At 40.2% G+C, this 27,937-nt stretch overlaps 2 protein-coding genes across 2 annotated transcripts; both read left to right on the top strand.

Moving 5' to 3' along the window:
• The first annotated feature begins 358 nt into the window (after positions 1-358).
• On the top strand, positions 359-12,834 carry pias4a (protein inhibitor of activated STAT, 4a). Its single transcript, XM_062424579.1, has 11 exons — positions 359-385; positions 2,713-3,094; positions 3,232-3,316; positions 3,422-3,463; positions 3,749-3,839; positions 5,023-5,151; positions 7,226-7,331; positions 7,483-7,556; positions 7,677-7,837; positions 9,023-9,174; positions 9,307-12,834. The coding sequence occupies exons 1-11, from the start codon at positions 359-361 to the stop codon at positions 9,576-9,578; spliced, it is 1,521 nt and encodes a 506-aa protein (XP_062280563.1). The 3' UTR covers positions 9,579-12,834.
• Positions 12,835-16,613: 3,779 nt separating this feature from the next.
• On the top strand, positions 16,614-25,740 carry map2k2a (mitogen-activated protein kinase kinase 2a). The gene is made up of 11 exons (XM_062423602.1): positions 16,614-17,284; positions 17,498-17,708; positions 19,068-19,214; positions 19,395-19,472; positions 20,168-20,219; positions 22,061-22,185; positions 22,800-23,013; positions 23,162-23,226; positions 23,333-23,394; positions 23,666-23,711; positions 23,823-25,740. Exons 1-11 carry the CDS (start codon positions 17,196-17,198, stop codon positions 23,931-23,933), a joined length of 1,200 nt encoding a protein of 399 aa, XP_062279586.1. The 5' UTR covers positions 16,614-17,195; the 3' UTR covers positions 23,934-25,740.
• The last annotated feature ends 2,197 nt before the right edge of the window (positions 25,741-27,937 follow it).

The following is a 27,937-nucleotide window of genomic DNA, read 5'->3' as shown; positions in this document are numbered from 1 at the left end:
CAGTCCATGCTTTTACATCAATGTTCAATTTAAACAGTTTCTGAGACACACGTTCACAAAACCTCGATACTATTAAACGGAAACATCATGGATATCAAAATACTCGGCCACGTGGTTTCATTAGTGGACAGTGAGGCCTATTTAGGAGAGGAGACCTGTCTCTTAGTGTTTTTTAAAAAGTTGCACTGTAACTTTAAAAAAACAGTGGGCCCGCCCCTTGTTGTGTGTACTGCTACAGGCGCTGGAGGACAGCGCTCTGTGATTGGTCGTGAGCACCCGTCAATCAAAGTAGGCTCGGCGTTTCATTGGTGACAGACTTAGCCGTCGTCTCCGACTCTCGCGGTACTGGTGCACGAAGATGGCGGCCGAACTGGTGGAAGCGATGGCAAGTAGAGCTCGGCAGGCTTTGGTTTTAAGGGGAGACGGGCGCGGGAGTGTGGGTTGAAACTCAATGTGGACATGGTGAAACCGGGGGTGGTTCTGTACGATTACGGCTAAGAGCTCGTTTTCTTATTAAACGTGGCGTATTTATGTACAGGCGAGACGAACTAGCCTGCGCTGCTAACGTAGCTAGTTAACGTTAACTAGACAAGTGCGTTGGTTGAGCTCGCATCACGCTGGCTCTGAAGCGACGGACGCCGAAAAAATGAATGATGAGACCCTGAAAACACGCAGGGGTCTGCTGCTAGCATGCTACTCGGCATGTTTGACTCTGTTTCTCTTATCATAATGGCTGTCTGTTGTGAAGCCGGTTAGTTTATGGAGCTGTGCACCTGTCAAAAATGTCCAGTTGCCATGATTGAGTACCGACAGAGAAGCTAGCCAGCCGATTAGCACAGGCAATATTTGGTTCAAGCGAGGCTAGAGAGAAAAGCCAATGCTTTTAGTTTTTATGTTGCACACAGGTCCATCTGAGGCACTTTGTTGTGCAAGTTTATCTAGACACAATGCAGTAATGCCAATAATGTCCAAGCCCATAATGTCAGACAAAGCTAAAGCATGTCAGACGGCTCAGTTTTGTCCTGTACCAACAACAACATTATGTGTTTGTCCCTCACAGACTCTCTACGATGCTGCCGCCTTTCTTAGTAAACCTCCTCTTGCAAGCGGTGTGCTGTGTCATATGTGCCCTGTCCTGCTATAACCGCATCCATTTATTATAGTGTTAATATAAGTGTAGTATTAATAAATTATAGTCTTAATGTGTAGTGTAGCTAACCCGGTATGTCGCATGTATGAGACATTGAGCCAGTCATAGACAGCAACAGAGCAAGATAACTACACTTTGATTCAGAGCATTAAGTAAACAAGCACGTTGTTATGGTTCGTCTGCCACACTAAATTTTGTTGTCACTGCTGTAGACCTGCAAACATTAGCTCATCCATGGAAAGTCAATGAATCTGCAGCTGTTTTGATTAATTATTAATCATTTTAAACAAAAACGTCTATGATTTAAGTGAAAACGTATATTATTATCTTGTTACACTTTCTCAAATGTTAGGATGTGCTCCTTGATGTCAGTAAGCTGAATATCTTCTGGTTTTAGGCTGTCGTCTGACAAAAAAAGACATTTGTCACTTTGCATTCGGTTGGACATTTTTCCCTGTTTTCTGACATTGTATAGAGTTAATGTTTAACTGATAATTAAAAGTTAGATTAGTCTGTAATGAACATAATTGCCAGTTGCACCAGTCTACTCCTGCAACTGTCGATCAAATGTTGCCCATCAGTAACTTATTTTTAGGTGTTAGTTGAACCTTTACTGCTCTATTCTTCTATTTGTGACTATCAAATTGTGGTTTACCTTTTCAAACATTGAACATGTTAAACTATAATCTGTTTGTTGTCAAAAGTTATTGTTTGTATTGATTATTCCACATGTTTTATGTTTTGCGTCTGATCCTTTCTGTGATTCCACATCAACATATCTCCAATAATCCAAGATGTTCATGTTCTTATACTTTGGCTTCATACGTTAGATCAGCATTGTTATCCATGTGTTGTCTGCATTTGTGTTTTATATGCCAGTGTAGTTGGATGTAACACAGTGAAATGCTCAGATGCGGTTGGAACTTTCTATCAGCTAATGTTAAAAAATGTGTTTCATGACTGAAAGCACAATTTAAATGAGAATAGAATGATGAAGATAAATACGAGCTGCATGACTGAGGAAGGACAAAGGGTCACTTTAATATGTATCAAACATTTGATGGCAGTGTTATGTAAAGTCTAACACTGCATGTAATTGTAAAAAAAAAAAACTGATGTAGATCCTGTCAGGGGCAAATTTAGCAGCTGTATTTAAGCAAAATTTCCCACAAGGCACTGAATGTATAGTTTTATTTTCAGGAATTTCCAGACAGATCAAGTTCAGGAACTGGAAAAGTCAGAGAATATAAACACAAATACATTTTCCAACCTGGGTCACGCAGAAAAAAAACACAGAACACCTTCAGAAAAACTCAACAATTTAGAAAAGAATAAAGTATTTTAGATTGTGAAGTGTTTGGAAAGGTCACAGAAAAGAAGAAAGAGTAGTTAATGGTTTTAGTAGTATCACTTCTCCTTGGATTTAGACTTAGCTGTCAAAACGAATCTGGAAATGTAAATTCTTGGCATTGTTACAGGCCTATCTGGCCCTCATACTTTCCCTTTCTACAAATTTCATCATCCTTGTAGTTTCTCACTTTTTGGACTTGTCCTCCCTACAGAACATGGTCAAAAGTTTCCGGGTCTCAGACCTGCAGACGCTACTGGCCTCAATGGGTCGCAGCAAAAGTGGGTTGAAGCAGGACCTGGTGGGACGGGCGCTGAGGCTGGTGCAGACCGAATACAGCCCGGAGCTGCTGAAGAACGTCAGGCAGCTCTATGAGTCGCGCTTCCCCAAAACATCTGGCTGGCTGGCGGCGCGGCGTCCAGAGGGCATCCCAGTAGCCTACTCATCGCTCAGCTCTTCCCCCACTGCCACCTCTCAGGGCGCAGACTACCTCAACGGCATCTCCAAACCAATCCCCACACCTGCAGCAGAGGTCAAACTGGTGCCACTGCCCTTCTACCAAACTTTGGAGACACTGTTGTCACCGACACAGCTAAGTGAGTGTAGACAGTTTGACGTTTCTTCATCCTCATATTTAAATGATTTGTTCTAGAGAAAGATTATGCCCTAAATTACACAATACAAGCTTGTACTGTGGTGGTGTTGTGATGTGTTTTTGTCAACACGTTTGCAGTTGCCCAGAACAATGAAAAACTGCAGGACAGTCAATGCATATTTGAGTTAACACCGAACCAGGCAGACCAGATCAGAAATGCAAGGTAAGAAAATCAAGTTAATGTAGTAGTTAAAATTTAGTTAATGTTCATTTCATTCACAAACTACAACTGGTGCTCATGATGATTTGTGACCTTTTACTTTCTTAGTGAGCTTCGCCCTGGAATCAGATCGATCCAAGTTGTTCTTAGGTGAGTTAAGAGTTATTTGTGTTGATTATTTTTCACAATTTGTTGCGTGGTCTGTGATGTTAATCAGAATTTCTTTCACAGATGCACAACAAAGAAATTAAAATAGTATTACAAAGCATTTGAATGTTCATCATAGTCCTTTGAACTAGAAGATCTAAATCATTTATGTGGACGTACTGAAAATACCTGAAAACTTGACTGATGCAGAGTCAGACAGGCTGTATGACTTAACACTCAGCCTATCTTATGATTGTAACCTTCGTCTCTCATCACTCTGTGTTGCAGAATCTGTTACACGGACTCCATTGGTGTTCAAGAAGACCAGTATCCTCCTAATATTGCTGTCAAAGTTAACCAGTCCTACTGTCATGTGCCGGTGAGTTGACTTGTGTCTGAACTTTGCTCCTTACCTTAAGCTGCCGATAAGTTTTTAGTTGGGTGTCAATTAGGGCTGAAACTAATGATTATTTATCTTTATTGAATATTCTGTTGATTAATCAGAAAATGGTGAAACATGTTGATCGCTGTTTCTCAAAGCCGAAGATGACATCCTCAAATGTCTTGTTGTGTCCTGACCAACAGTCCACAACCCAAAAATATTCAGTTTAGTGCCATAGACACCTAAAGAAACCAGAAAATATTCACGTTTGAGAAGCTGGAGTCTCTAAACAATCCATCATTTATCAAAATTAATTTAAAAGTTACTAGCTAATTAATTAATTGGTGCTGCTCTAGTGTCAACGATAGACTTACTGCCTGGTCAAACCAGCAGTTGGGTGTTGAATAAAGTAAGAAGTGATTAATATCCAGGTACAAAGGTTTACATGTATATGCTGGTCAGTCTGCCTGAGGGCATCATCATGCTGGCAAGCCCACTGTTAGTGAGTCTCCAGCATGCGGCCAAAAAAAAAATCTGGAAAAACAACAACAGCTATTATTATGAAAACAATAATTGGAATTTGGTTGCTTCTTGGATTTAAATGCTGAGTAAAACCAAAGATTACCGTAAACCTTTGACATGTGTGGAGGCAAAACGAGGGTCTTCAGTATCAGTGCAGTTGTCTTACTAATGGCCCGCTCTGTTCTGTTTTCCTATATAATGTTATGTCTATATCCATGTTAAACATGAAAGAAAGAGTGTGTAATCTAGTAAAATATTAGGTGCTCAGAATTTGCAGTTTTTAAAAATGTCAAAATTATAAATAGAAGCACATACAGAGCAAAGTACAAAAACGTTGTGTGACTGTAATCTAACATTTATGTGCAACTTGCTTGGAGCTCAGTGACTTTCCCCTGTTTTGCCTGGAGAGGAGAACTGAGCTCTACCATTTTAATTTTTGCAGGCAGACAGCTTCCAGCTATTTAATTTGCCTCATGGTGAAAATAGTTACTGTTCAAGTAACAGTTTTATTTGAGAAGCAAAGTTTATGGAGCCTGGATGAGTGATTAGTTTTAGAATCTGTATTTAAGCCTTTCAGAAGTAATTAAGACACGTCAGTAAATTACTGAAACTATTTGATTTACATACTTGTTTCATACTTGTGTTTTTATGTTTACAGGGCTATTACCCCTCTAATAAACCTGGTGTTGAACCTCGTCGTCCTTGTCGTCCTGTAAACATTACTCCCTGGTTACATCTTTCCAATGTTACCAACAGAGTCACCGTCACCTGGGGAAACTTTGGCAAGGTGAGAGTCTAATGCTCAGTCTCATATTTTGCAGTAGATCTGGGTCATTCCTGAAGATTGATGATGGGGCAGATCAGGGATGGAAATTAGCACTTAACTTAATACATTGTATACATTACCTCCTTGACAACTTTTCAGGTTCACACGTTTTTACTTGCTTGAAGTCCTGAGTTCATAACATTTAGTTTTACTGTGTGTAGCTGTGACGTTGCTGTCTGTACCGCTGTGTTTGTGATGTGATCCATCATACAGCGTCGTTACGAAATAGTACAATTACAAAATGAGTGACATGACAATGAAAATTTAGAATCCACCTGCCACTTTGCCTTGTAGTATTACAAGTAAAAGTAATATCCAACACTTGGGCAGATCTGGGCATATTTTAATTAATCATATCGGCTGAAATAAACCTCATCAAATACTCATCATTACTGTATCACAGCATCAGTGCAAGTCTAACAGCCGGTTTGGCAAAGTACAACAATTCTCTGAGCTCAGACACTAACAAACGTGTCATCAAATCTTTTATCCCTCCTGTCTCTTATTACCAAAGTGCAGTGTATAAAACATTCAGGTAGGAGATTCACATATCTAGCCAGCACTGACTACCACTTTTTCAAGTTTAAAAGACAGACATTGCAGGCCGCAGGTTACATCAGCTGCCGCTAATTACTGTTTATTCCATGACATCTTGATGACAAAGCAAAACTGGGCTGTTGTCACATTTTTATGTTATCTGCAAGCTGCTGTCTGTACTCAGCCAAAGATAATTTTTCTAAGGAAGAAACCTGATCTGTAACACTGCTGAGTGTTTCTGTAGCTCCAACAACACCAACACAGTCTTTTCAAGTAAAAAGATCCAGCTGCTCGAGTCATACACATTTCAGGAGTGTCTTTCTTATTGAAATCATTTAGGTTAATATCTCTATCAAAAGCATTAGACCAGACTCCTTCTCAACATACCCAGTATTCAAGTACTCAGATTAAGACTAGGGCCTAAAAAACTCAACATCCTGAGTCTTTTCCTCAGCAACTCCCAAGCTCCTCCTGCTCGATCCCAAGGTTCACCAGGGCAAGCTAGGACATGTGGTCCTCAGAGTGTTTCATAGGTCCTACTCAGCTGTTACGGGTATATCTCAAAAAAGAAGGTTCCCAAGAGCTGAGCATCTAGGTCCTTAACTGTTGCCTCCACAATCCTGATCCAGAGCAGCTGAATGACTGATGAACTTTGCACTTGGGCTCCTTCTTTTATGGAGCTCCTCTGTAAACCAATTAAACATGAGCAACATAAATGTAAACACACTGACAACAGGTTTTCATGCAGTTTCTCTTTGTCTTATTAGTGTTTTATTATCTCAGCTTGTTAGGGATGTCCACATCACAATAGCTTAAAGTAAGTCTACATTACAACTAGTAAAGCAGTTTAAATATGATTATATAATAACTGTTTTTATAAAATATAGCTTGTATCACAACTTTTCTTAAATAGTTTTGTGTAAGATTTTGTATTCTCCACAGTGTTTAGTTTAATGTCTATGGAGAGAACAGTTCAAACGCAGTATTAAACTAACAGGAGCACTTTAGTAGTGTGGTTCCCCCGAGAAATGTTGCTGATCTAGCAAATCAACTTTTTGTTTGTTTTGAAGTGGAAAATAGGGGGGAAAACTGATTGCTTGGCATATTTAATCAATGCAAGTCTGTAACCTTGTGGTTGGCCCATGAGAGCAGCTTGTGATGATTTCAGTCAATCAAAATCAGGGTTTTATTGATCATGGAGGTACATTTGCACTCAAGCTTAATGCGTTGTTTGCCCAGTAATTAGGGAGTTATGACCGAGACTGAAAAGATGATGGGCAGTCTGTAATAGAAGAATTTGGTATGTTGGGTTTTCCTAATATGTGGATTTTAAATTATAGGTCCAGATAATGTAAGAGGAAGTCTTGAATTAAATGCAGTTTCAGAAAGTAGATTTGACTCTAATTATTCTTCTAACAAAATCTGAGAATGCATTGGAGGACATTCACTGCAGGTTTTGAAACAAGAACTCACAACCTCTGAATCTGTGTGTTTTCAGCGGTACTCGGTGGCAGTGTATTTAGTGAGGGTGTTCACTGCAGCAGACCTCTTCAGCCAGCTCAAACTCTGCTCTGTTGAGAGTGCAGAACGCTGTCGTGAACGCAGTAAGTGTTATTCTAAAATCACATCTGAACTGTCATTGAACAATCATTGACAATCATTGTTTTTGTAGGACTTCCTTTATATTTAACTTCACACATTGCAACATGTCTGATAGAAAATGAGTTTAATACTTAATCTGCCATTTGTTTGTAGTTCAAGACAAACTACGTTTCGACCCAGAGAGTGAGATTGCCACCACAGGCCTGCGAGTTTCTCTCATTTGTCCAGTGAGTATTTCTGAATGATGTCACCTGATACACTGAGCACTCAGCAAGCCTTGTAAATGTTTGTTTTGGTACCATGAAGTTTGATAACTTTTAACACGCTTTGTCCTCTCCCTCTCTCAGCTGGTGAAGATGCGGCTTGGTGTGCCATGTCGAGTTTTAACTTGTGCCCATCTTCAGTGTTTCGACGCAGTCTTCTTCCTGCAGATGAACGAGAAGAAGCCCACATGGACTTGCCCTGTATGCGACAAGCCGGCTCCCTTTGAGCTGCTCACTATTGATGGGTAAGGAGACAGACGCATGCACTGACTTGAAGCAGCCGAGCTGCACCTTTTTTTCTTTTCAATAAATTCTTAAAATGTTATTTTAATAGTCCTTATCTGCATGTTCAAACTAGGTTAGGAAAATATATTAAAACTGCAAATATTTTGGGGAATTGTAGGGACTCTTAGTACACGTTGAGCCATGCACCAACCTTTTTGTGTATTAATCTCAAAAGCTTGTAATGTTTTGATGGGATGAGAGGGTGGTTGTTTATTCTGTTTAGTGTTTCTGTTCCTGCTGTTATGTTACAATCAAACATCTTTGAACCTGTAAAATGGACTGGTTTGTTGACTCTTTGATCCACTTAAATTTAACAAGGCTGGAGTTTAGAGAACTAGGTGATTGCGGAACTCGCGCTTTCTTTTTTCAGTAGTCACTGCCGTCTATGAGTACCTACAGTAGTGTGTTGAACAAGGTAAATTACTCTTAGGCCAACAGTGTGATTATATATCTTTAGTCACTTTGACGACTGCATTTCATCAGTTCGTCTTTTTTCTGCAACAACAAAAAAGCAAATTCTTTATGCATTATAAAAATATTCTCATCCACAAACATTTGGGTGTGTAATTTTCGGTAACTTTCACAGACACACTTTAAGTTTCACAAAGACTGAAGGCATTGTGTTACACTTTGGCTTTGAGGTATACTCACATTCCTTAAATTAATCTTGTGTGAATGTCCCCTCTTTAACTTCTCTCTCTTGGTTTCTTTTTTCAAGTTTGAAATCAAGCTTTAGAGTGTAGTGTTCAGGGGGATGTGAAACAAATACAGTTCTCAGTTCTTAATAAGAAACAGCCAAAGATCAAACATTTTTTCATAAAGGGTTCTGGCTTATATGATGAATTTCTTGAATAAACTATTTCTGATTATTATAGATGATCAACATTATACAGATATCTTAACATTTCTTGTCCATTAATTTACTTGTTTACAAATATCTGTTTGATACATCAATGTCTTTACCTATGAATGACAGATGGTGGTGTAGTTATTTGTGGAGGCAAAATGATACTGTATGTAAATTGCAGGAAGAAAGAAAAGGAAATTCAACCCATGCAGAGCTCTGCTGGGTTGGAGTATTGTGTTCATTTTCTGTTGTGAAATGTGTTTTGTGAAGCAACTCTGACCAGCGGTGTGTATTTCAGGCTGCTATCTGAGATTCTGAAAGAGACAAATGAGGACATTGAGGAGATTGAATATTTAACCGACGGCTCCTGGCGACCCATCAGAGATGACAAGGAGAGGGACAGGGAAAGAGAGCGCAGCAACACACCAGAGTACCCTGTTGTTGATATATGTAAGTATGAAACCGCGTCACTCTACGCTGTTGTTCTGAGTGTGGATGTTTTTGTTTTTTTCTTTTCTAGGCATCACTTTGCTAAAGTTAATCATTTTGTAATCTCTTTTTAAATGGTATTTCTGTCTGCAGGCATTCCTGAGGCAAACGGTCATTCACCGGCCTACAGCAGCACCAGTCTGACGGGCAAATCTGGAAGCGGTTCGGTGGGGGCGGCAGGAGTCACAGGAGGAGCTGCTGTGGCACCGGGAGGAGGCGCAGTGGTAGATCTGACTCTTGACTCCTCCTCTGAGGAGGAAGGGGGCGGGGCTGGCGGAGACAGTGACACTGAGGACAGCGCTGACAGTCCTGCCCCGAAGAGGGGCCGATACAACTACGACAAGGACCTGGTCACTGCCTACTGACCCCGCAGCTCTGGCCCCTCATAGACTGACACACACACAGAGACAGAGAGGCAGGGGGCTAAAAAACATGAGGACAGGAACACAGTAATCCACTAGATGCAACGACCTTCCCTTACACCCAAACATCAGAGCCTTTTAGCAGCTCGGGTTTGTATCCAGACAAAACCAACACACTCTAACATGCACTGTCCATGAATCTCCAATCTAGAACGATTAGGATTCCTGTTTGTACTGTACACCACTGGAAGCAACTCTAACTCTTTTTGGCCAACCATCATCTTGCAGTGAATATCTGTACCGTCCTGCCTCTACTAAAGGGACTAAATGGATCGAGCACCCCCTCACGTCCAACACCTCCACCAACCCCTCCCCCCTCCCTCCTCTCTCCAGACTATTTCCTCTCTACCACCCCATCTCTCTTTGTATTTGACTTGGATTTACAGGCTCTTTTAGCCGCGGGCGTTCAATGTTTGCGTCTCTGATTTTTGTCACATTTGTGATGAACAGGCAAGTTGAAAATGGAGGCACCTCAATAGTTTTTTTGGTAAAAGGTCAAAAACAACTAATGGAAACAGAACATGAATCATGTGGGGAGGACAAGGCGGAGATTTCTGGAGTGTGATGCAAATTTAAACCTCTCCCACTGTGTTATTATTTCTTTGTTCAGAGAAAGAATTCAAAGCTTGAAAGGGTTTTTTTCAGGAATTTATCCTTTTTTAATTATGAAATAGCAGAACACAATACTGGCCTCAATGTGTGAAGCTTTCCATTTTTATTTTGTCCTTTAGATAAAAGAGAACCTACCTCAGTCATAAAAAAACTTAGCAGACTGACCAGAGAATAGCTTAGAAAGAAGCGAAGGACCGATGAATTGATTGAGTCTTTCTAAAGCCAATTTTACACTGGAGATTTTGTTTTCCTACATTTTTCTTTCTTCTTTTTTTTCCTTTGAAATTCCATCGTTCCATGCAGCTGTTTCCTCTGGAGCTACCAAAACGTTAAAGGCGAGTTTGTTTGTGGATAACCTGGCTAACTGTAGTTGTCAAAGATGCAGGTGATAAAACATTACTGCAGTTATCTTTGCTGTAACAGGATTTATTAGGTTTGATGTATCAGCATTGCGTATGGACATAACTCATCAAAATTACTGTACGGCAGCTGTGCCAAAGTATTTTCAATTTCATTGACAGGAAATGGTTATGAGATTTTGGTGCCTTTTTGGTAATTAGTGAAGAATGGAGCCCATCGTTGTCAGGCTAGCTGAGCTGGCCAACAGATGAGATCCCATCCTGACAGGGATTGTTTTTATTTCATTGATTATTTTCCTAGTTTGTTTTCTTTTTTCTTCCCACTGAGAGAAATGGACAGAAGCAAAAATAATCTGTGGTAAAAGACATAAAAGAGTCAGAAGTGCTGTCATCCTTTTTGCCCACATTTTAGTTTGTTTCTCTGAGAGATTCGTATTTATTTAATTGCCTCACATTTTCTCAACAGTTGTTTGTAATGAATCTACATAATATTTGGCAACAGTTGCGTACAGACGAGAGCTATTAGTTGCGGAAAGCGGGACACTCCTGCTGCTGCTGCTGCTGCTGCTGCGGTTTGAACGTTGAGTTATAATTGGTCTGGGCTCATGGCTCCGCTGTTAACGACGTCTCTTTTCTTTTCCGCTGAATTAATCCGGCCTGGGTCAAAGCACCATTCAGAGTACTTTGCTGCGGTGAGTTCAACATGTCTGACACAACAAAACTTAATGAAGTGTCAATAAGTGCAACCCCACCAAGCTTTAAGTCATTGATTGGATTACAAATTGTCCTGTCTGGAACAAGTGGAGCTGCTTCAACCAACAATCCCCCTCGGCCTCCTTCCAATGTAGATAAGGTCACGCCTATTTGCTGGAATAGAATTGGACTTTAATTGCTACATGCTGTATACTTATAACTAATATTCCTCTGCACCTGCATTAGTGTTGACAGTATGTGACGGCTGCTCCTCAGTTAGGTTAGCTTCAGATCTGTCTGCAGGGAGGTCGTCAGCGTTCGCTCGATGAGGAAAAAGGCGTTGCTGTGTTGCTAGAGCTGTTTGCACATTCATCTAACACTTCATCCCAAGTTTATGGCTTTTTTTTTTTTTTTTTAAGCCATTACGTAGTGAGTATTAATCAAGGATCCCTGACCACTGTGACCAGTTCTCCTCAACCATCTCACGCAAGAGGATCAGAAAATGTGAAACTAGAAAAGTGGCGTGTGAGGCTCTCACATGTGACTCAAATACGTTCTGCATGGTTGTTTCTCTTCATCATACAGTTTGTTTTGTTTTGGATTTTTTTACAGTTTGCTCAGCACAGAATCTGCTTCTTTTGCCTTGCTCAAATGCACAGAGATAGACATTGACACATTGATCCGGGACCTCACTGTTGCAAGTGCATCCTCTGATAGGGTTTGATGACTGAAAAAGTAGGTCGAGTCAAATCTGGTCTTCCATTTTTCCTCTTTCTTTTGACATTTTGAGATAGTTTAAAATCAATATACTGTTGAAAAATGTTTGGTAATCCACACAAAGCTGATTGATGGCACTTTGCCTGTAATACATTAAGGTCTGTCCCCGAAAAGGATCTAAGGCGCTTTGAAGCAAAGTAATGTAAAGAACTAATACCTGTCTTTAACTGGGCAATTTGTATTTGTACGTAACTGCTTTACATATAAAAATTACATTGTTCATTTATTGCTAGGCATAGAAGGTCATTATTTGAGCGGATCCCTTAACCTTTTTCTTGGCCTTATGGTTAAAGACGAGAGGTGGTGCAGGTTGCTTCTGTGGAACTGAGCCAGGTTGTTTGGGAGGCGGAGAGAGCTGAGCGTCTGGTCGTTTTTTGTAGTGGCATCTCTTATTATAATAATGCATAAGGTAGCATGGGCAGAGGCTTACAATCCATGATGTAAATGTTCGTTTGTTGTGTTTTTTTTATATGTTCATATTAAAATACAATAAAATTTAAATAATATTTTATTAAGCCTTGAATCGCCTCCAGTTGTTCCTATAGGCAAACAAGACAATAAGAAGCTGTTGTGGACACCAGCACCTGAAGCTGATGCCACTAAGGACTGGGAGGACTGGTTGAGGTGTAAGATTATGTCCTGTACCAAAATGCTCAGATCTGGGGACGTATTTGATGCCTGTTGAGGATAAAACTGTAAAATTTTAAATGATCGTATTCTAACAGCTGTTATTGACGTGTGGAATTAATTAAAGTCAGTTCTTAAAAACCTGTCTGCCATTGTTTCATTTCCAGATCAGCAAATATTAACAAGTCCATCTTTGTGTATTTGGTCAGAGAGACGCTTTTCATGACCACATCCACTGGGACACATGAAAAATGTCTATTTTATAAAATGTTGTCTTCTGTAAAACTTGGTCACTAAAACTCAACTAAAACAAAGCATTTTTTGTGTTTTTCAGGTTTTCCTTTTTCAAAGCAGACATCTTGACACATGAGAGTAGGTGAGGCACAGGTGTAAAGAATAAAATCTAATATGGCTGATTCCAATTCACTTTCTATTTCAGCAGAGCTGGTATTTTGCATTCTGGTTCACTTCACACTGTCATGGTTACTGGGAAACTTGAATACAACAGAGCCATTGTCAATGTTATTAGTAACACCTGTGCTTTTCCTACTAAGTGTGAAAAGGTCAACTGTAAACCTGGTTGGGGCCATAACCACTTTGATTTTCTTCTTCTTTTTTGTTTGGCAAGAGAGAAGTTGGAATTTTTACAATCTTGTATCAAAGTTGATCCATTTTTGTTTTACTGGTTCATATTAAATACTCAACTGCTGTCAGTCTGGATTGTTGATGAAAACAGCACAAATGTGCAAGTGATCTGTCCTCAGTGTTCACTTAAATGTCTTATGAGTGAATCATATTTGATGATATAGAATTAATGAACATTAAAAATACTGAAAGGTTGTATACATATATATTGAATTCAGTCAGTATATTGAAATTCAGCCAGGGGTGAAAGGAGGGCTGAGAGATTCCTAACTAAAGAATCCTGTGGTTAAAGGACCAGTGCGTAGAATTTAGGAGCATCTTGTCTAACGGATTTGCCAGAATTGGACTGTCGTATTCATTAGTATGTTTTAATTATTGTCCAATTTCACGAGTATAAGAATAATTTTTCGCCACATTACAATGAACCCTTTATATGTAGGGAGTGGGTCCTCCTCATCGATACAGCTTCGAACCCTGTGTATTCCCATGAAAGTTGCTCGGTGGCACATGAAGCCAAAAAAGTCACTTCCCGCTGTAAAGAAATATCCAGATGAAAAACATACTGTGCATGCTCTATGGGCCACATGCGCCCATGAAGCATGCTCACTAGCTCACTTCTGCCAGCTGAAATGGCTACCTTCTGGTTTTAACCCCTAGCCTGATTTAGTGCAGCTAACTGGAATGGGGATAAAACATTTCAAACATGCTGCTTTGACTTTCAAAATTTGGCTGGATCAAATTCTAAACTTGGTCATTTTGCAGGTGTTGTGATGCTTAGAAAATGTATCAGCTGATTTACAGACGTCTCTTTCATAATGTAAGTCTATGGGGAAAAGTCTTTTTGGGCCAGTGTGCATCATGAGACATAATTACAAAGTTTGGCCGCTATTTCAAATTTGCCTAAAGCCTGGTGCTATTCCTGTGTCCAGTTTTCTTTATACCTTCCTCCATGGAGTCCACTATGTTGTACTGCCATGTTTGTACAGTAGCCCAGAATGGACAAACCAAACTCGGACTCTGGAGAAGGCCTTTCATGTTATTCACAAAACATGCAGCCACCGTATGGTCTCTTGCATGCTTGGAAGGAGGGGGAGGGGGGGTGTATTCGGTAGGTTGAAATCTGCAGCCTCACTGCTTGGTGCCACGGAGTCTTACACACTGGTCCTTTAAATCTGGCCTTGAAATTTTTCTTCATTTTTATACATTTGCAATTTTTTTAAAAACAATTTATTCTTCCTTATTTGACATGTTGTAATTTTTCTCTTAGCAAAAAAGGTATTATTTAAGTCAAGGGTTGTTTACATACTATATATTATGTATCCAGTTAGCTCACATACATTTTTGTACATGTTAGTAAAATTTCAGGCTACTGAAGAATTACTGCACAATATAACATTCAAACAGTGTTGTATTTGTCACCTGCAATTTTCTCCTGATCATATCAAGGTCACACTTTATCAGGATGTAATGAAGAATAAAGGAGTACAAGGAGATAGCCTGCCATGATTTATAAGTAACTGAAGATGATAAATGAGATTAATTATGAAAGCAGCAGTGCAAACTGAACAATTAAAAAATGTCTCTGATAAGCATGTTTTATTCAACTAGTCAGTCCAACACAAAGATTATGGATATGTTTTGTTCTCAGTAGCACAGTCGGTTGGTGGTAAAGATTTAGAGTTCAGCTATGTGTGCTAAATGTCTGCAAAGAGTGTTTCAAAAATGTTGCATCAACAAGTGAAGCAACAACAGCTAACTGCATTGTGAGATGTAGCAGACAGTGCTAACTTTAATTATGTTTGCAGCTGAGTAAGGAGTGTGTAAGGGTGTTCTGGTACTTCAAGCGCTGTAGATAACAGATTTATGGATTATCTAAGAAGGTGTGTGGGTTTGTAGCCATGGCCAGATGTCTATGATGGAATAAGACACTGCGTATTTGCATTGTTTGTCCTTTTATTAGCACATTTGTAAGATGCTTGAAGGACAGTAAAATGTTTGATACCAGAAAGAAAGCCAAGCAGTTACTGTACATGACAGATGGGCAGAGTATTGGTGTGTATAAAGAAGAAAATACCTCACATTTATTGCTTTGCTTAGCTGTGCATGGACATATTGGGAAGTACTAGCGAATAAAGAAGATATATGTTATGATAATAGTGACATTGCAGAAGAGTTACAGGCAACACCACTATGGGAATTTCTACCGCAATTAATTGTCTGATGATAGATTTAATACCTAGATGTAAAGTACTTGCACAAAATGTATTTAGGTTTATGAGTTATTTTGGCACCAAACAGCTACAACTAAATATTTTGCAGAAAACTACTGAGCTATGATTAATTTGATTGATGTTTTATATACATTTATATTCTCGGCAGACAGTATATTATCCAAAATCAATTATCACTTGAGCCATCACCACACACTTTGGTTTTAAAAAATTTTAAAGTCAAACTACAACTACAGTATAGTGTACAAACAGGACCACAATGCAGATCAATGCAGATGTACAGTTACTTTAAAAACTACAATCACAATTTTACCCTGACCTAGTGTGTTTTTATTTTACAACAGAAAACGAAGTGAGATTTTTGTGTTTGTGTTTAATTATAATATGATGTAATACAATATAATACCAATTAATCTCTCCATTATTTTTTCAATTAATCAATACGTTTTTTGGTCCATAAAATGATGATACATTTATTTTTTTTTGTTTCCTAAGCCCAAGGTGACATCCTTAAGTGTCATATTTTGTCTAGACCAACAATCCAAAACCCAAAAATATTCAGTTTACTGTCACTGAAGACTAATGAAACCACAACATATTCACATTTGAGAAGCTGGAATCAGAGAATCAAAATTAGTGTAAAAGAGTCGATTATCAAAATAGTTATAATATAATATAATATAATATAATATAATATAATATAATATAATATAATATAATATAATATAATATAATATAATATAATATAATATAATATGATAGTTTGTGCAGTTCCGTCTTGTCAGCACTAGGTGGCAGTAATGTACTTCGCAGCCTGTTAACTAACTGCCATTAAACACATAAGAAAGCAGCATAGAGTGGCTAAGATATGGTTAAACTTGTAGTTTAAACAGCATGCTGGAGATATTATCACAAACTGCAGATGTCGTACATGTCTCATGATATTTCGGCATCTCTCGTGTCAACAGTCTCGCGCTGTTATATGACGGGCTCTCCCTGTGGGTGTCACACAGGTCTGATGCTGCTGCAACTGCTTCCTGTATTGAACCACCACCAGTCAGAGCCTAAGCCCCTTTTGCTCCACAGCCCCGCACCAAAACCAGGGAGGAAATTTCGTAGCTTGGACGCCATTGTCCTGTCCTCCGGTGGGAAGCCAGCCGAGTCGGTCTCCTGGTGTTGCTGCCGGTAAAACCGCGGCGGCCCGCCTGTCTGCTGAAAGCCGAGAAAGCTGCACATTAGGACGGAGACGCGGGGCACGATTTTTCCAGGAGCTGGGCGCTAGATAGTAGCAGCTAGCTGGCTAGTAGCAGCAGGTAGATAAGCTAGAAGAAGCAGGAAAAAAAGAAATGTGTTGACTCCAAATGCTATTAATGCACCTGAAAACCACCCGACTTGTAAAGAGCACCTCGGCATGATCCTTTTTTTACCTAAATATCTGAGTGACATGCTACCGAAAGTGTACTAACTTTGCTAACGTTAGCTAGCTACCCTGAGTTGATCCTGTTGCTCTTTCAGACTCAGTGTCAAACAAGGAAAAGGTGAGATTTAGCAGCTGCTGAGATCACTGCAGCTTAGTTTCTTATTCAAGAAAAGTCGTTTATAGGGTCGTTATTGAAATGGCTCCCAAAAGAAGACCCGTGCCCCTGAACATAACGCCCATCGGAGAAGGACAGGCCACCTCAAACACCATCGATGCTGCATCTGAGTGAGTAGCCCTGCTATGAGATGAAATGATTGTACTTTTACTTCTATTTTTTTCCAATTGTACTGCATGCACAGCTCATTTTCTGCTTATTTTGCAGCTCTCGCATATTTTCAGTCATGTGCACCATCATACTCATGTCTCAGTCTGATAATTTCTCTGTCTGTCAATGTGTGTCTATTAATCCCTGCTGAACCCACTGTCTCCTCCTCACAGAGCTAACCTCGAGGCCTTACAAAAGAAACTGGGTGAGCTTGACCTGGACGAACAACAGAGGAAACGACTGGAAGCTTTCCTCACCCAGAAAGCCCAGGTCGGGGAACTGAAGGATGAGGATTTTGAACCCATTTGTGAGTTGGGTGCCGGAAACGGAGGAGTGGTAAACAAGGTCCGCCACAAACCATCGAATTTGGTCATGGCTCGAAAGGTAAAAATGTACTTCTTGTCAATTAGATTTTATTCGTATAGCACAATATCACACATTTGTTTCAGGGGACTTTACCATCTGCAGAGAAATTCAGCATCCTCTGTCCTTAGACCCTGGATTCAAATAAGGAAAAACTCCCCCTAAAATCCCTTTAACAGGTTAAAAAGTGTAAGACACCTCAGAAAGTGCAGCAAATTAGGGATTTCCCTCCCAAGATGGACAGACATGCTGTAGAATACAACAAGAGAGACAAATTACAAAAATACAGCATGGGCAGATATATATTTATTCATGTGAAGAATGTGAGCAATTGTGTTGAATTTATTGTTGCAGGTGAAGCATGACAGATGGAGGAAACTGAATCAAAACACATTCCTGAGTGTTTTCAGGAATTTAAGTTTGGTTTAGATTTTTATCATCGCACCATAAGAGCAGGCTCGGTTTGCTGCACCAGCGTCTGCATGGAGCAACACTTACTGACTATGTGGAGGAAAGCATACCTGCACTGTGATATAAATGCAATAATGACAGCACACACCAGTATCCATCAAGAGTGTATATATCATAAACAAGAATTTTGAACGGCTATAAGGGGTGCTATTTATCATCACCAATATTCCCGTTATAGACTGGTCACAGCATTATGCAGTTGGGAGGGGGGGGCTATTTGAGCTACAAATAGTTTTGTGGGTCGCGCACCAATTCAAAAAGAGTAACAACCACTAGTTATATAAAGTGGCAGCAAATTAGCAGATACATTTTCAACATTTACTACATGTTGGCCAATAAAGTAACAAGAAATAGTGTTGAAGAAATGCCATATTTAAGAGATCTTTATCAAAATACTTGTCAGTATTTTTAAAGGAATATTCGCTAAAATATTGTCAGATTTTTTTAGCCTACTTTGTCTCTTAAATAGTGATATCTGTATCCACCTCAAACATTCAGTATCAGACAAAATCTCAAAATTATCACTGTATAATGTTGCTAAAGATGAGTTGGTTAGTTTATTTTAAACTGCATTTTGATGATAATGCAGGTGGTACAGATTTCCATACAGTAAGTGATTAGGACTCCACTCAGATGCTGTAGCAAGCAAGCATAAACACCTTTGGGGCTACTGTCCGATAGTCCTGTTCCCGCTTTTGCAGATGATGAGGAACAATTGGGGAAATTGGGTACATTATCTCCTTAATTGTAATGAATACAATTTTAGTTGTACCTGTTCTAGTCAAGCCATCCACCTCTGAAATGTGTATTCCTGAGATGTCAGGAGGTCACTGAATGACGTAACTGCATGTGTTGCTTGCATTGTTGTCAGAACAGCAGTTTACGGTTTCATCCTTTTACACCCCTCAGTTGATCCACCTTGAAATCAAGCCTGCCATCAGGAACCAGATTATTAGAGAGCTGCAGGTGCTGCATGAATGCAACTCCCCCTACATTGTGGGCTTCTATGGGGCCTTTTACAGCGACGGGGAGATCAGCATCTGTATGGAGCACATGGTGAGAGACAATGACCATCACAATTGATGTGCTTGGAAACTGGCATCTTATCTTTTTTATATAGCAAAAACAAGTTTATGAGTATTTTATTCTTGTGCAAAATTTAAAAATACACATGCAGTTTTTATGAATGTAAACTGGTGTGTCAGATCTTTATTTGTGTGATATTTGTCTTTACAGGATGGTGGATCCTTGGACCAGGTCCTGAAGGAAGCCAGAAGAATCCCAGAGGAAATTCTGGGAAAAGTTAGCATAGCTGTATGTAGTTCACTGTTTCTATTGCATACATATACATACATACATACATACATACATACATACATACATACATACATACATACATACATACATACATACATACATATATATATTTTGAGTCTTTTTTTAATGAGATATTCAGAAAATAATTAAGCTGAAAAGCTCAAATTCAGAGATGACGTGCTTTTCATTTTTGAAAAAGAAAAGAAAGAGAAAAGGGCATATCACCAGCTTTGGCGATATCCTAATAAATACCTGCATTGGGAGCTGCAGTGTGTGGTCTTCTCTCTTGTTTTTCATTTGTTGTTTTGTCCAGCACCTGCTTTATTTGTCTTCTGGATGTGCGCGTCCACCACAAACTTTTCTGTGCTTTTCATTTTTGAAATGGTTTGGCAAGGCTATAAAGATTCTCAAAGCTTGTTCATATACGTGTTTTTGCAATGCACTGCTCTTCAGTTGTGGGTGTGTGTTTCTTGTGGTGTTGCTCAACATTCTGTGTGTTATCCAGTCATGCATGAGTCACAAACTACAGGGCCTACCATGCTTTACTTGCATCTTGCATCAAGTCCAAATAACCATGTGCAGTAATGAAATAACCAAAATGGAAGTCTGCACAAGGGCGAATGACGATGTTCTCCATACAGTGTGTGTATGTGTATTTTGCTAATGTTTTCGTTTTCTTTTCTTGTTTACAGGTTTTGAGAGGATTAGCTTACCTGCGAGAGAAGCACCAGATCATGCACAGAGGTAAAGATGTTTTCTAGTCTTGATACATGACATTTCTCAGAATATATTATGCAACATTGTCACAATGCTACAAAAATAGAGATTAGGTTTTGTTTAGCTTACAAAATCTTGGAGGCGATTGACCCACAGTATTATGGTGGCATTATGATGTGGATGTATGTGCACAGTATAATTATTAATATTAATTACTATACAGACTTATCACTCTTTAGTCTAACTTCTGTAAATTGCATTTGGACTAAAAGTACTAAAACCAAGGTGATATTTTCACCATGGAGAGCCTTTGACCTAGATGACTAAATCATAATAGATATGCTCCAAATTATATTTTATGACATGCTGATAATTTTTTTTACCTACTGCCTGATATTTTTAGGTTGTTTTTGTCTTGGAATTGCCATAAAATGTATAGAAATGCCATAAGTAACCCATTAGGACAACTCAGTCATTCTCATTTAGCAATAATACAATGTAGATGTCTTTTATTTATGGACGTTTGTTGTGGGTAACATAATGGTTCCCATTCCTGCCGTATTAGTGGTGACTAAATGTTGCTGATGTTTGTGGGGCAACCAGCTGAGAATCAGACCATGCAGATGAAGATCAAATAAAACATAAAAAAAAATATAAAAGATTATCCTCACTGCTGAAGGCTGAAATACACAAACAAAAAGCATACAGGTGTATTTGCTATTCCCAACTTTTTGTGTTAGTGAGACCACTTTAAATGCACTACTGTGATGAGGCCGGCACCAGTTCCCCCCCAGACCTTTTCATTCAAATTTGTATTAATTGTCTTCATGCTTGTTCCCTCCATATGCACTGCATCAACATCTTAAGAGTTTCAGCACGCTTACCACAAGGCAGGCTATTATTTGGGGACATCATGAGCTCATGGATTTGTAGCATGAAGCAAAAATTCCTGGTAAAAGTTATAATGGTTCATTTTCTTTGCATTTGAACAAAGTCGCAAGTCACACCATAGCATAGTCTTAAGTTTTCCACAGCACACCCTTTAGGAACTATGGGTGTGTTGTTATGAGAAGTCCTGGTGAAGGCAGTGGTCAGACCTGCATAGTACCGTGCAGTGAAGTTTCACTGTGCTGCAGGGTCGGTGGTACTCTAGGACAGAGTTGTCTGTGAGCTCAGGCGGTAATTACAGCTTCTCAGATGTGATTATACAGCAGCCGCGCCCTGTTGACCCCTCCCTCCGCGTCTCCCTTCATCGTTCTCCCGCTTCTTCTTGCCATTTCTTTCTCCGTCACTCATCACATGTCCTTGGTTGGTGGGAGAGGGTCACGCACACCACAGAGGACATATTGCAGGGCTCTGCCTTACCCCATTATTTTGCAGGATGTTTTGCAGTGATGAGCGGGAAAATGCGGAGGACCGGTCTTGTTTATAACTGGAGCTGAGCAAGAGCTATTTTCTCCCCTGTTTGATGAACACAGCACCGCAGACAAATGTGGAGGGTGCTGAGTGTGCCACCCGTGGCCCTTAAGGCAAGACGGCAGACCTGATCTAAATATTTGTCTCTGAAATCATTTTATGCCAAAAAACATTGCCTACCCATCAGAAAAATCCTGTCATTATGTAGATCGCTCTGTTTGAAAACTAATTTGTTTTCAAAGCCTGAACATGTGTGTCTTTTTTGGTATTTGTTTAGTCATGATTTGTTATGGTAAGCAGCCCCCTCTCATCCTGATGTCTACATTTATTGTTTATCCCAAATTGTCAGTACTACTTTGTATATGACTGGCATGTGTTCGAAGAAAGACGCCATGAAAAAGACTCTGGACATAAAGATTTGTTTGCTTGTCCACGTCCCCTCTGCCACTTAGATGTCAAGCCCTCCAACATCCTGGTCAACTCTCGCGGGGAGATCAAGCTGTGCGACTTTGGTGTGAGCGGCCAGCTCATAGATTCCATGGCCAACTCCTTTGTTGGAACGCGCTCCTACATGTCGGTGAGTCAGCTCTGCACGCCTGCGCCCCCACCCCTTTTCCTCTGGCCCTATCCCCACTTTCCTTCTCCTCTTTTCTCACATTGCTCTTGTTCACTGGCCCCGCCCTCTGCCTTCCCTTCCTCTGGCCCTCCCTCACTCCCCTGCCAAGAAGCGAGGGCTGTGCCCAGGAAAGGGCTCTTTGGCAAAGACCTAGACAACTGTGCTCTCTTTCTCGTCCTTATTTCCCCTTATTTGTAGACACCTGGCTGATGCAGCACCGAAAGCTGCTTTGTCCATCTCATCCTACTCCCACCCCCTACCCACAAAGCACAAGTGGCCTAGAGACAGTTTGCCCTTTTATCAAAATTCCCAACACGCACACACCTGTCCTTGCTCACCCTTCTGTATAAAACAGTCTGAAGCAACTTTTCACTTCCTGCCAAACCCTCCTATCCTCTGTCCTCTTGCCCTAACCACACCCCACCTCTTCTTGCCATAACACCACCCCCTCCTCCTCTTCCTCTCCCATTATCCTCTCCTCTACTTCTTCTGCTTTCTCTGCCCATCCCTCTCTCCTGCCTGGCATCTTGGCTCTACCTGCCACCCTCTGACGTAGATCGTGTGTTTCTCAACAGCCGGAGAGACTGCAGGGCACTCACTACTCTGTTCAGTCTGACGTGTGGAGCATGGGTCTGTCCCTGGTAGAGCTGGCGATTGGCCGCTACCCCATCCCCCCACCAGACGCCAAAGAGCTGGAGGCCATCTTCGGACGGGCCGTTCTGGACGGGGCTGAGGGAGAGCCTCACACCAACATGCAGAGGCCCAGACCACCAGGAAGGCCTGTGAGCGGTAAGAAATGCAAAACCGGACACGCACTGTTTTTTTACATTCACGTTCTCAGGATGAAAATATAAATAATTACAAAGCTTTATTAATAGATGATATCAATTAATTTGTTCAGGAAAAAGATTGTAATTTTGTCATGATTATTCCTCAGGACACGGGATGGACAGTAGACCTGCCATGGCCATCTTTGAACTTTTGGACTATATTGTGAATGAGGTATGTGAAAACACAAACATACCCTTCTCTCTACATGCAAGCACAAATTAGATGTCCGCATTAATTGGTCAGTCTCTGATCTTTTGAATCTTTTTATCCTCCTCAGCCACCCCCCAAGCTGCCACATGGTGTCTTCACTAATGACTTCCAGGACTTTGTGACAAAATGGTGAGCAATGGCCATTCTAGAGTCCAAATAAAAGCGCGGTGCTCCTATCTGCTCTTCCACAAAGAAGAACCATGAGAGTAGATCATGCAGTCACCAAGAACTGCAATTTCTAGATTGTTGTCCTGTGTTATTTGTTTTTTTGTCACAGTTGGTGTTGACCAAAATGCTGAAGTTGGTTTCAGAAGCGGGTCTTGTGAGGTCTGCAGAGGCCTCCAAACAGTCATTTATGCTTTCATGTCAGTAACCTTTTTAACCTCGTTTTTGTCTGCAGTCTGATCAAAAACCCAGCTGAGAGGGCAGATCTGAAGATGCTGATGGTGGGTACCTCAACTTCATTTTCATGCGATAGTTTGATTACTTGATTCTTTTTTTTGCTGTCAGTGATGTTATCACTTCAAATGATTGTTTCTCATTTTGGTTTTCTTCAGAGTCACACGTTCATCAAGCGATCAGAAGTGGAGGAAGTGGACTTTGCCGGTTATTTGTGCAAAACCATGAGCCTCAACCAGCCCAGTACTCCCACCCGTGGCACCGAGTGAACAGCCCCACACCCCACCCCACCCCAACTTCCTTATCACACCTCTGGGTCTTGCTTGCATACACATACATACATACATAATACTGTACATACACAAGCCATCACACATATTGGCTCTTTTCATATATTCCTCTTGGGTAAAACGGTTTTGCCCCCCCCTCCCATTTATTTCCTTACCAGCAGCAGGGCCCGTTGAGTCATTGTACTGTAAGACCACAGCTTCACCATGCCAGTGTCAAGAGTAGCCCCAGCTCACTTTTCCACACTGCTACAGAGGATGTAAAGCACCGAAGGGCTGCCAGTGTGTCAGCAGAATTTGCATTGATTGACAAACTTCTTTTGTATTGTTGAATATTCTGTATTAATCTTTTCTATGGCAACAGTTGATGGCTTGTGGAACTGTATTTTAATAAATTACCTGCTGTAGAGGTTTGTTGGGCTGAGAGAAATCTAAACATATTATCTACTTGCAGAATCTAAATTGGTTTTATTGAAGGCAAAAGCAGCAACTTTCATTTAGAAACCCCTTTGTCACACTTATTCATGCTAAAACTTTCACAACAGAGATCTTGCAGTTAGCTGCAATATTGTGATCAAATTTGTGAGTAGAGAGCGCAGGACAAACAGGCGCACAAGGAGCCCTTTAGTACTTTTTGGTAAATGAGTGGTCACTCTAAAGACTGTTTTTATTTTAGTTTTTTTTATTACTTTATTTGACAGGGACGGTGCATATTTATAACATCACTGAAAATATGCCACAGACAGAAAATCCCTGGATCACTTTGTGAACAATGTCACAAACCAAAGAGGGTACTCATGATTACTAAAGTTTTTCAATGCCTGATCAGTTGTTTTTTTTCTGTATGCACATTCATGAACAGTATATCAATGTACTTTGAATGTTTTGATTTTTCATTCAGTGAGCTACACTCTGATTGTGTTGACATTGTTTCCTCGTACATTTCAATTCACATCCTGCACTATGTGTCACGAGAGGAGGCACATGTTGCAGAGGCCTGATGTATGCCAGAATGTCTTTATTGACATTGAGAAAACAATGATCAAAATGTATTCATGGGATGATATAGCATGGTTTATCTTTCTTATACTGTATGTGTATTTTGTTTCCCGAGATCATGGTGGGGATGATGAGTTGTTGTTTTTATGAAAAGCCTCTGCAATATCAATATGAAAATTCAATCATGTTGACTAATTAACCTTGTTTTTTTCTTTGTTGTTGGTCTGTATTTCCCCCTGAAGTGTATTTGGTTATGTTTTCACTGTATTGCTATGTTTGGCGCTCCAAGCTTTCTCTTGGGGCACAACCAGCCTAGAGGCGTGCTTTTGGAAAAGACTTGGGTTGAAATACAATTGAAAACCTTTTCCCTTCCATTGAACCAAATTGTTTGTGTTAAAAAAAAACAAAAAACAACCTCAAGTGGATCTTCAGACAACCTGAAGCAAGTTTTCGAGTAGTACAAAGGGTTTGACTGACACAGGTCAGTGTTGGTTACATGGTGGTGGTGTTACTTGCTAGCCTGCCGTCTTGCTAGAGCTCTTATATTGTCTCTGTTTATGGCTGCCCTTTCTTACCCCCCCCCCCCCCCCCCCCCAAAAAAAAAAAATGTGCATTTGTTCAAAGCAAAATGGATGCATTGTCACTTGTATGTGTACAAAGCTATATACAAAAAATACAGGATTACTATTTTGCAGTCTTAATATACAAATTTTTGATTTATGTAAACGACAAGGGAGAAGAGTCATTTATTATAATATAAAATGTGTTGGATATGGTTATAATGTATAAAAAGATTAAAATAAAACTTATTTGTGAATGTACTGTAAGTTGTTATTAATAAATATATATATATATTTATATATATATATATATATATATATATATAATGCATCTCTGTCTGTAAGACACTAAATCTGGATATGCACATATACCAGATACTAAACCACTAGAAAACAAGTTGATGTTTGAAAATGAAACATAATTCATAATTCATGATTATGCTTTATATAAGGTTGTACTCAGGGGGCTGGTGAGTATTTTAAATATGATTCTAGTAAATTGAAGCTTTATAATTGAACTAATATGAGTCAATGCAATCAAATCTTTCAAAAAAAGTCAGTATTTTCAGTAAGTGCCAGCATGAGAGTTGAAATTAACATAATAAAATAGAAATTCTTGATGCTTTAGTAATGTTGCGACGAATGTTCATGCCAATAACGCAAATTCAAAACAATCAATCAGAAATGAAAAGTCCAAATAGTTAGACATTTTTTAAACTTTATGTGTGTGTGTGTGTGTGTGTTGTCATTTTCTGACAGTTCAGACCCACCTTCATACGTAACCAGATGCGTACGCGGAGATACTCGTTTCTGATTGGCTGACAGGGGCCTAAATATGAAACTGCAGATAACCATAGCAACGTCACCTACGGTACATTACTGTTAGCCAACTTTCAGATAGAAGAGACCACATTTTGTGACAAGTTGGCGAGCTGAAAACAATATTTCTAACTTTTAAGTGGTAAGTGGACGTAGGTAACATATGTGTATATATACACATTTTAAAATAGTTAGCTTATTAAGAGTTAAAAGTTTACATTGAGCTTTACAGACCGTTTGTGCGACCCAATAAAAAGTCCAATTTGCGGGTAATTTTGGACCTGAGTGAGCATTAGCTAACCTCTGCTGCTTGACCCCCGGTCAAGTGTAGGCCTGTACACGTGTTTACTATCAGCCACCAGGTCATGTGCCTATCTGTAACTTTAGTCGGGGATTCCTGTCAACTGCCTCCTTTTTTCGGGGCTAGATTTAATTAAAGCCATCATTCAGACAGTAATGACAAACGCAGATCTGATGTGGGGTGTCTGGAGTTGGGTAGGACCAGTTTATATTGGACTGAAAGGCGACATTGCCATAAAAGTGTCTGACATCATCTCAGACTGCCTTGGGCTGAGAACAACTAATTTTGACTGTGGGTAATTATTCCAAAACTGAATAGAGGGCAACTTGTGTAGGCTAAATATTATGTTGCCTATTTTATGTGTAAGTGTATGCTGTTTTATTTCACTTGGGCTACAACTTATCCACCTGCATCCTCTTCACTTAACATTTCAAATTATAGCAAGTGAGTGCACCAAATGTCCAAATACTGCAATTCATTTGTGTTTCTCCAGTTCGAAAGCTGCAACTTCCCTGTGTTTATGCAGAGACGGCGCTGAACAGTGCCATCTAGGAAAAGGGTGTGCCACTACCTCCTCCTGCCATACCTTGATTCCCATGCATGGTGATCCACGCAGCGCCAAGCCCTGCTGCACTGTGGGGCACGGCTCCTGTGAGACTGGAGCCAAAAGACAACTGTTTATGTGTAAAGTATGTCCTTTCACGTTTGTGCATGAAATATGTGACTTTAAAGTGCATTTAGAGGTGTGCTGGCATGGTCTACGGTGCAACAGAATCCGCAAATACATCTTGTGCTCCATCCCACTCTGTGCCACAATGGCTGGCTTGCGCTCACTGAGGGGGCGTGTGGGTGGGTGGTTGGAAGTGGCGCAACATCAAGTGCATGAGCTGTAAATTTACACATGGGAACTTGCCATTCCCCCACAGTGGATCAGGCACTCTCTGACTTAGTAATGTCTTCTCTGATACCTCACCTGTTGGAGCTTGGCAGGTATTATGTACAGAAACCAGGACCGAGCCAGAGAGTTCATCAAGGGGGTTGCTGGCAGCCCCTACTGTATGTGCTGGAATCTGCCACGGCTTGTTTTTGGGGTGGGACACCATGACCTCAGGCAATAGGATGGGTGGGTGCGACTCTATTCACATAGAAAAGGAAAGGACTAGTGAGAGATGAAGCGGGTTAGAAAAGACAAGAGTTACAACTCATTTTAACCTTAAACCACAAATTTGACTGTCCAGAGAGGAAGAGTGCGGCTGACACTCATTGTGCAACTCGGGGAACGCATGGGTTAATGATTTGTGTCATCT

Source organism: Scomber scombrus, chromosome 8 (assembly GCF_963691925.1).
Source record: "Scomber scombrus chromosome 8, fScoSco1.1, whole genome shotgun sequence".
Lineage (NCBI taxonomy): Eukaryota > Metazoa > Chordata > Actinopteri > Scombriformes > Scombridae > Scomber > Scomber scombrus.
The sequence above is the reverse complement of the archived record's forward strand: the minus strand, read 5'-3'. Positions and strand labels throughout refer to the sequence as shown.

Coding starts and splice junctions, on each gene's coding strand:
- map2k2a (XM_062423602.1), top strand. CDS start 17,196: ATGGCTCCCAAAAGAAGACCCGTGCCCCTGAACATAACGCCCATCGGA. Junction 23,014..23,161: donor ACCAGGAAGGCCTGTGAGCG/GTAAGAAATGCA, acceptor ATTATTCCTCAG/GACACGGGATGGACAGTAGA. Junction 23,227..23,332: donor TGGACTATATTGTGAATGAG/GTATGTGAAAAC, acceptor TATCCTCCTCAG/CCACCCCCCAAGCTGCCACA.
- pias4a (XM_062424579.1), top strand. CDS start 359: ATGGCGGCCGAACTGGTGGAAGCGATG. Junction 386..2,712: donor CCGAACTGGTGGAAGCGATG/GCAAGTAGAGCT, acceptor TCCTCCCTACAG/AACATGGTCAAAAGTTTCCG. Junction 3,095..3,231: donor GTTGTCACCGACACAGCTAA/GTGAGTGTAGAC, acceptor ACACGTTTGCAG/TTGCCCAGAACAATGAAAAA.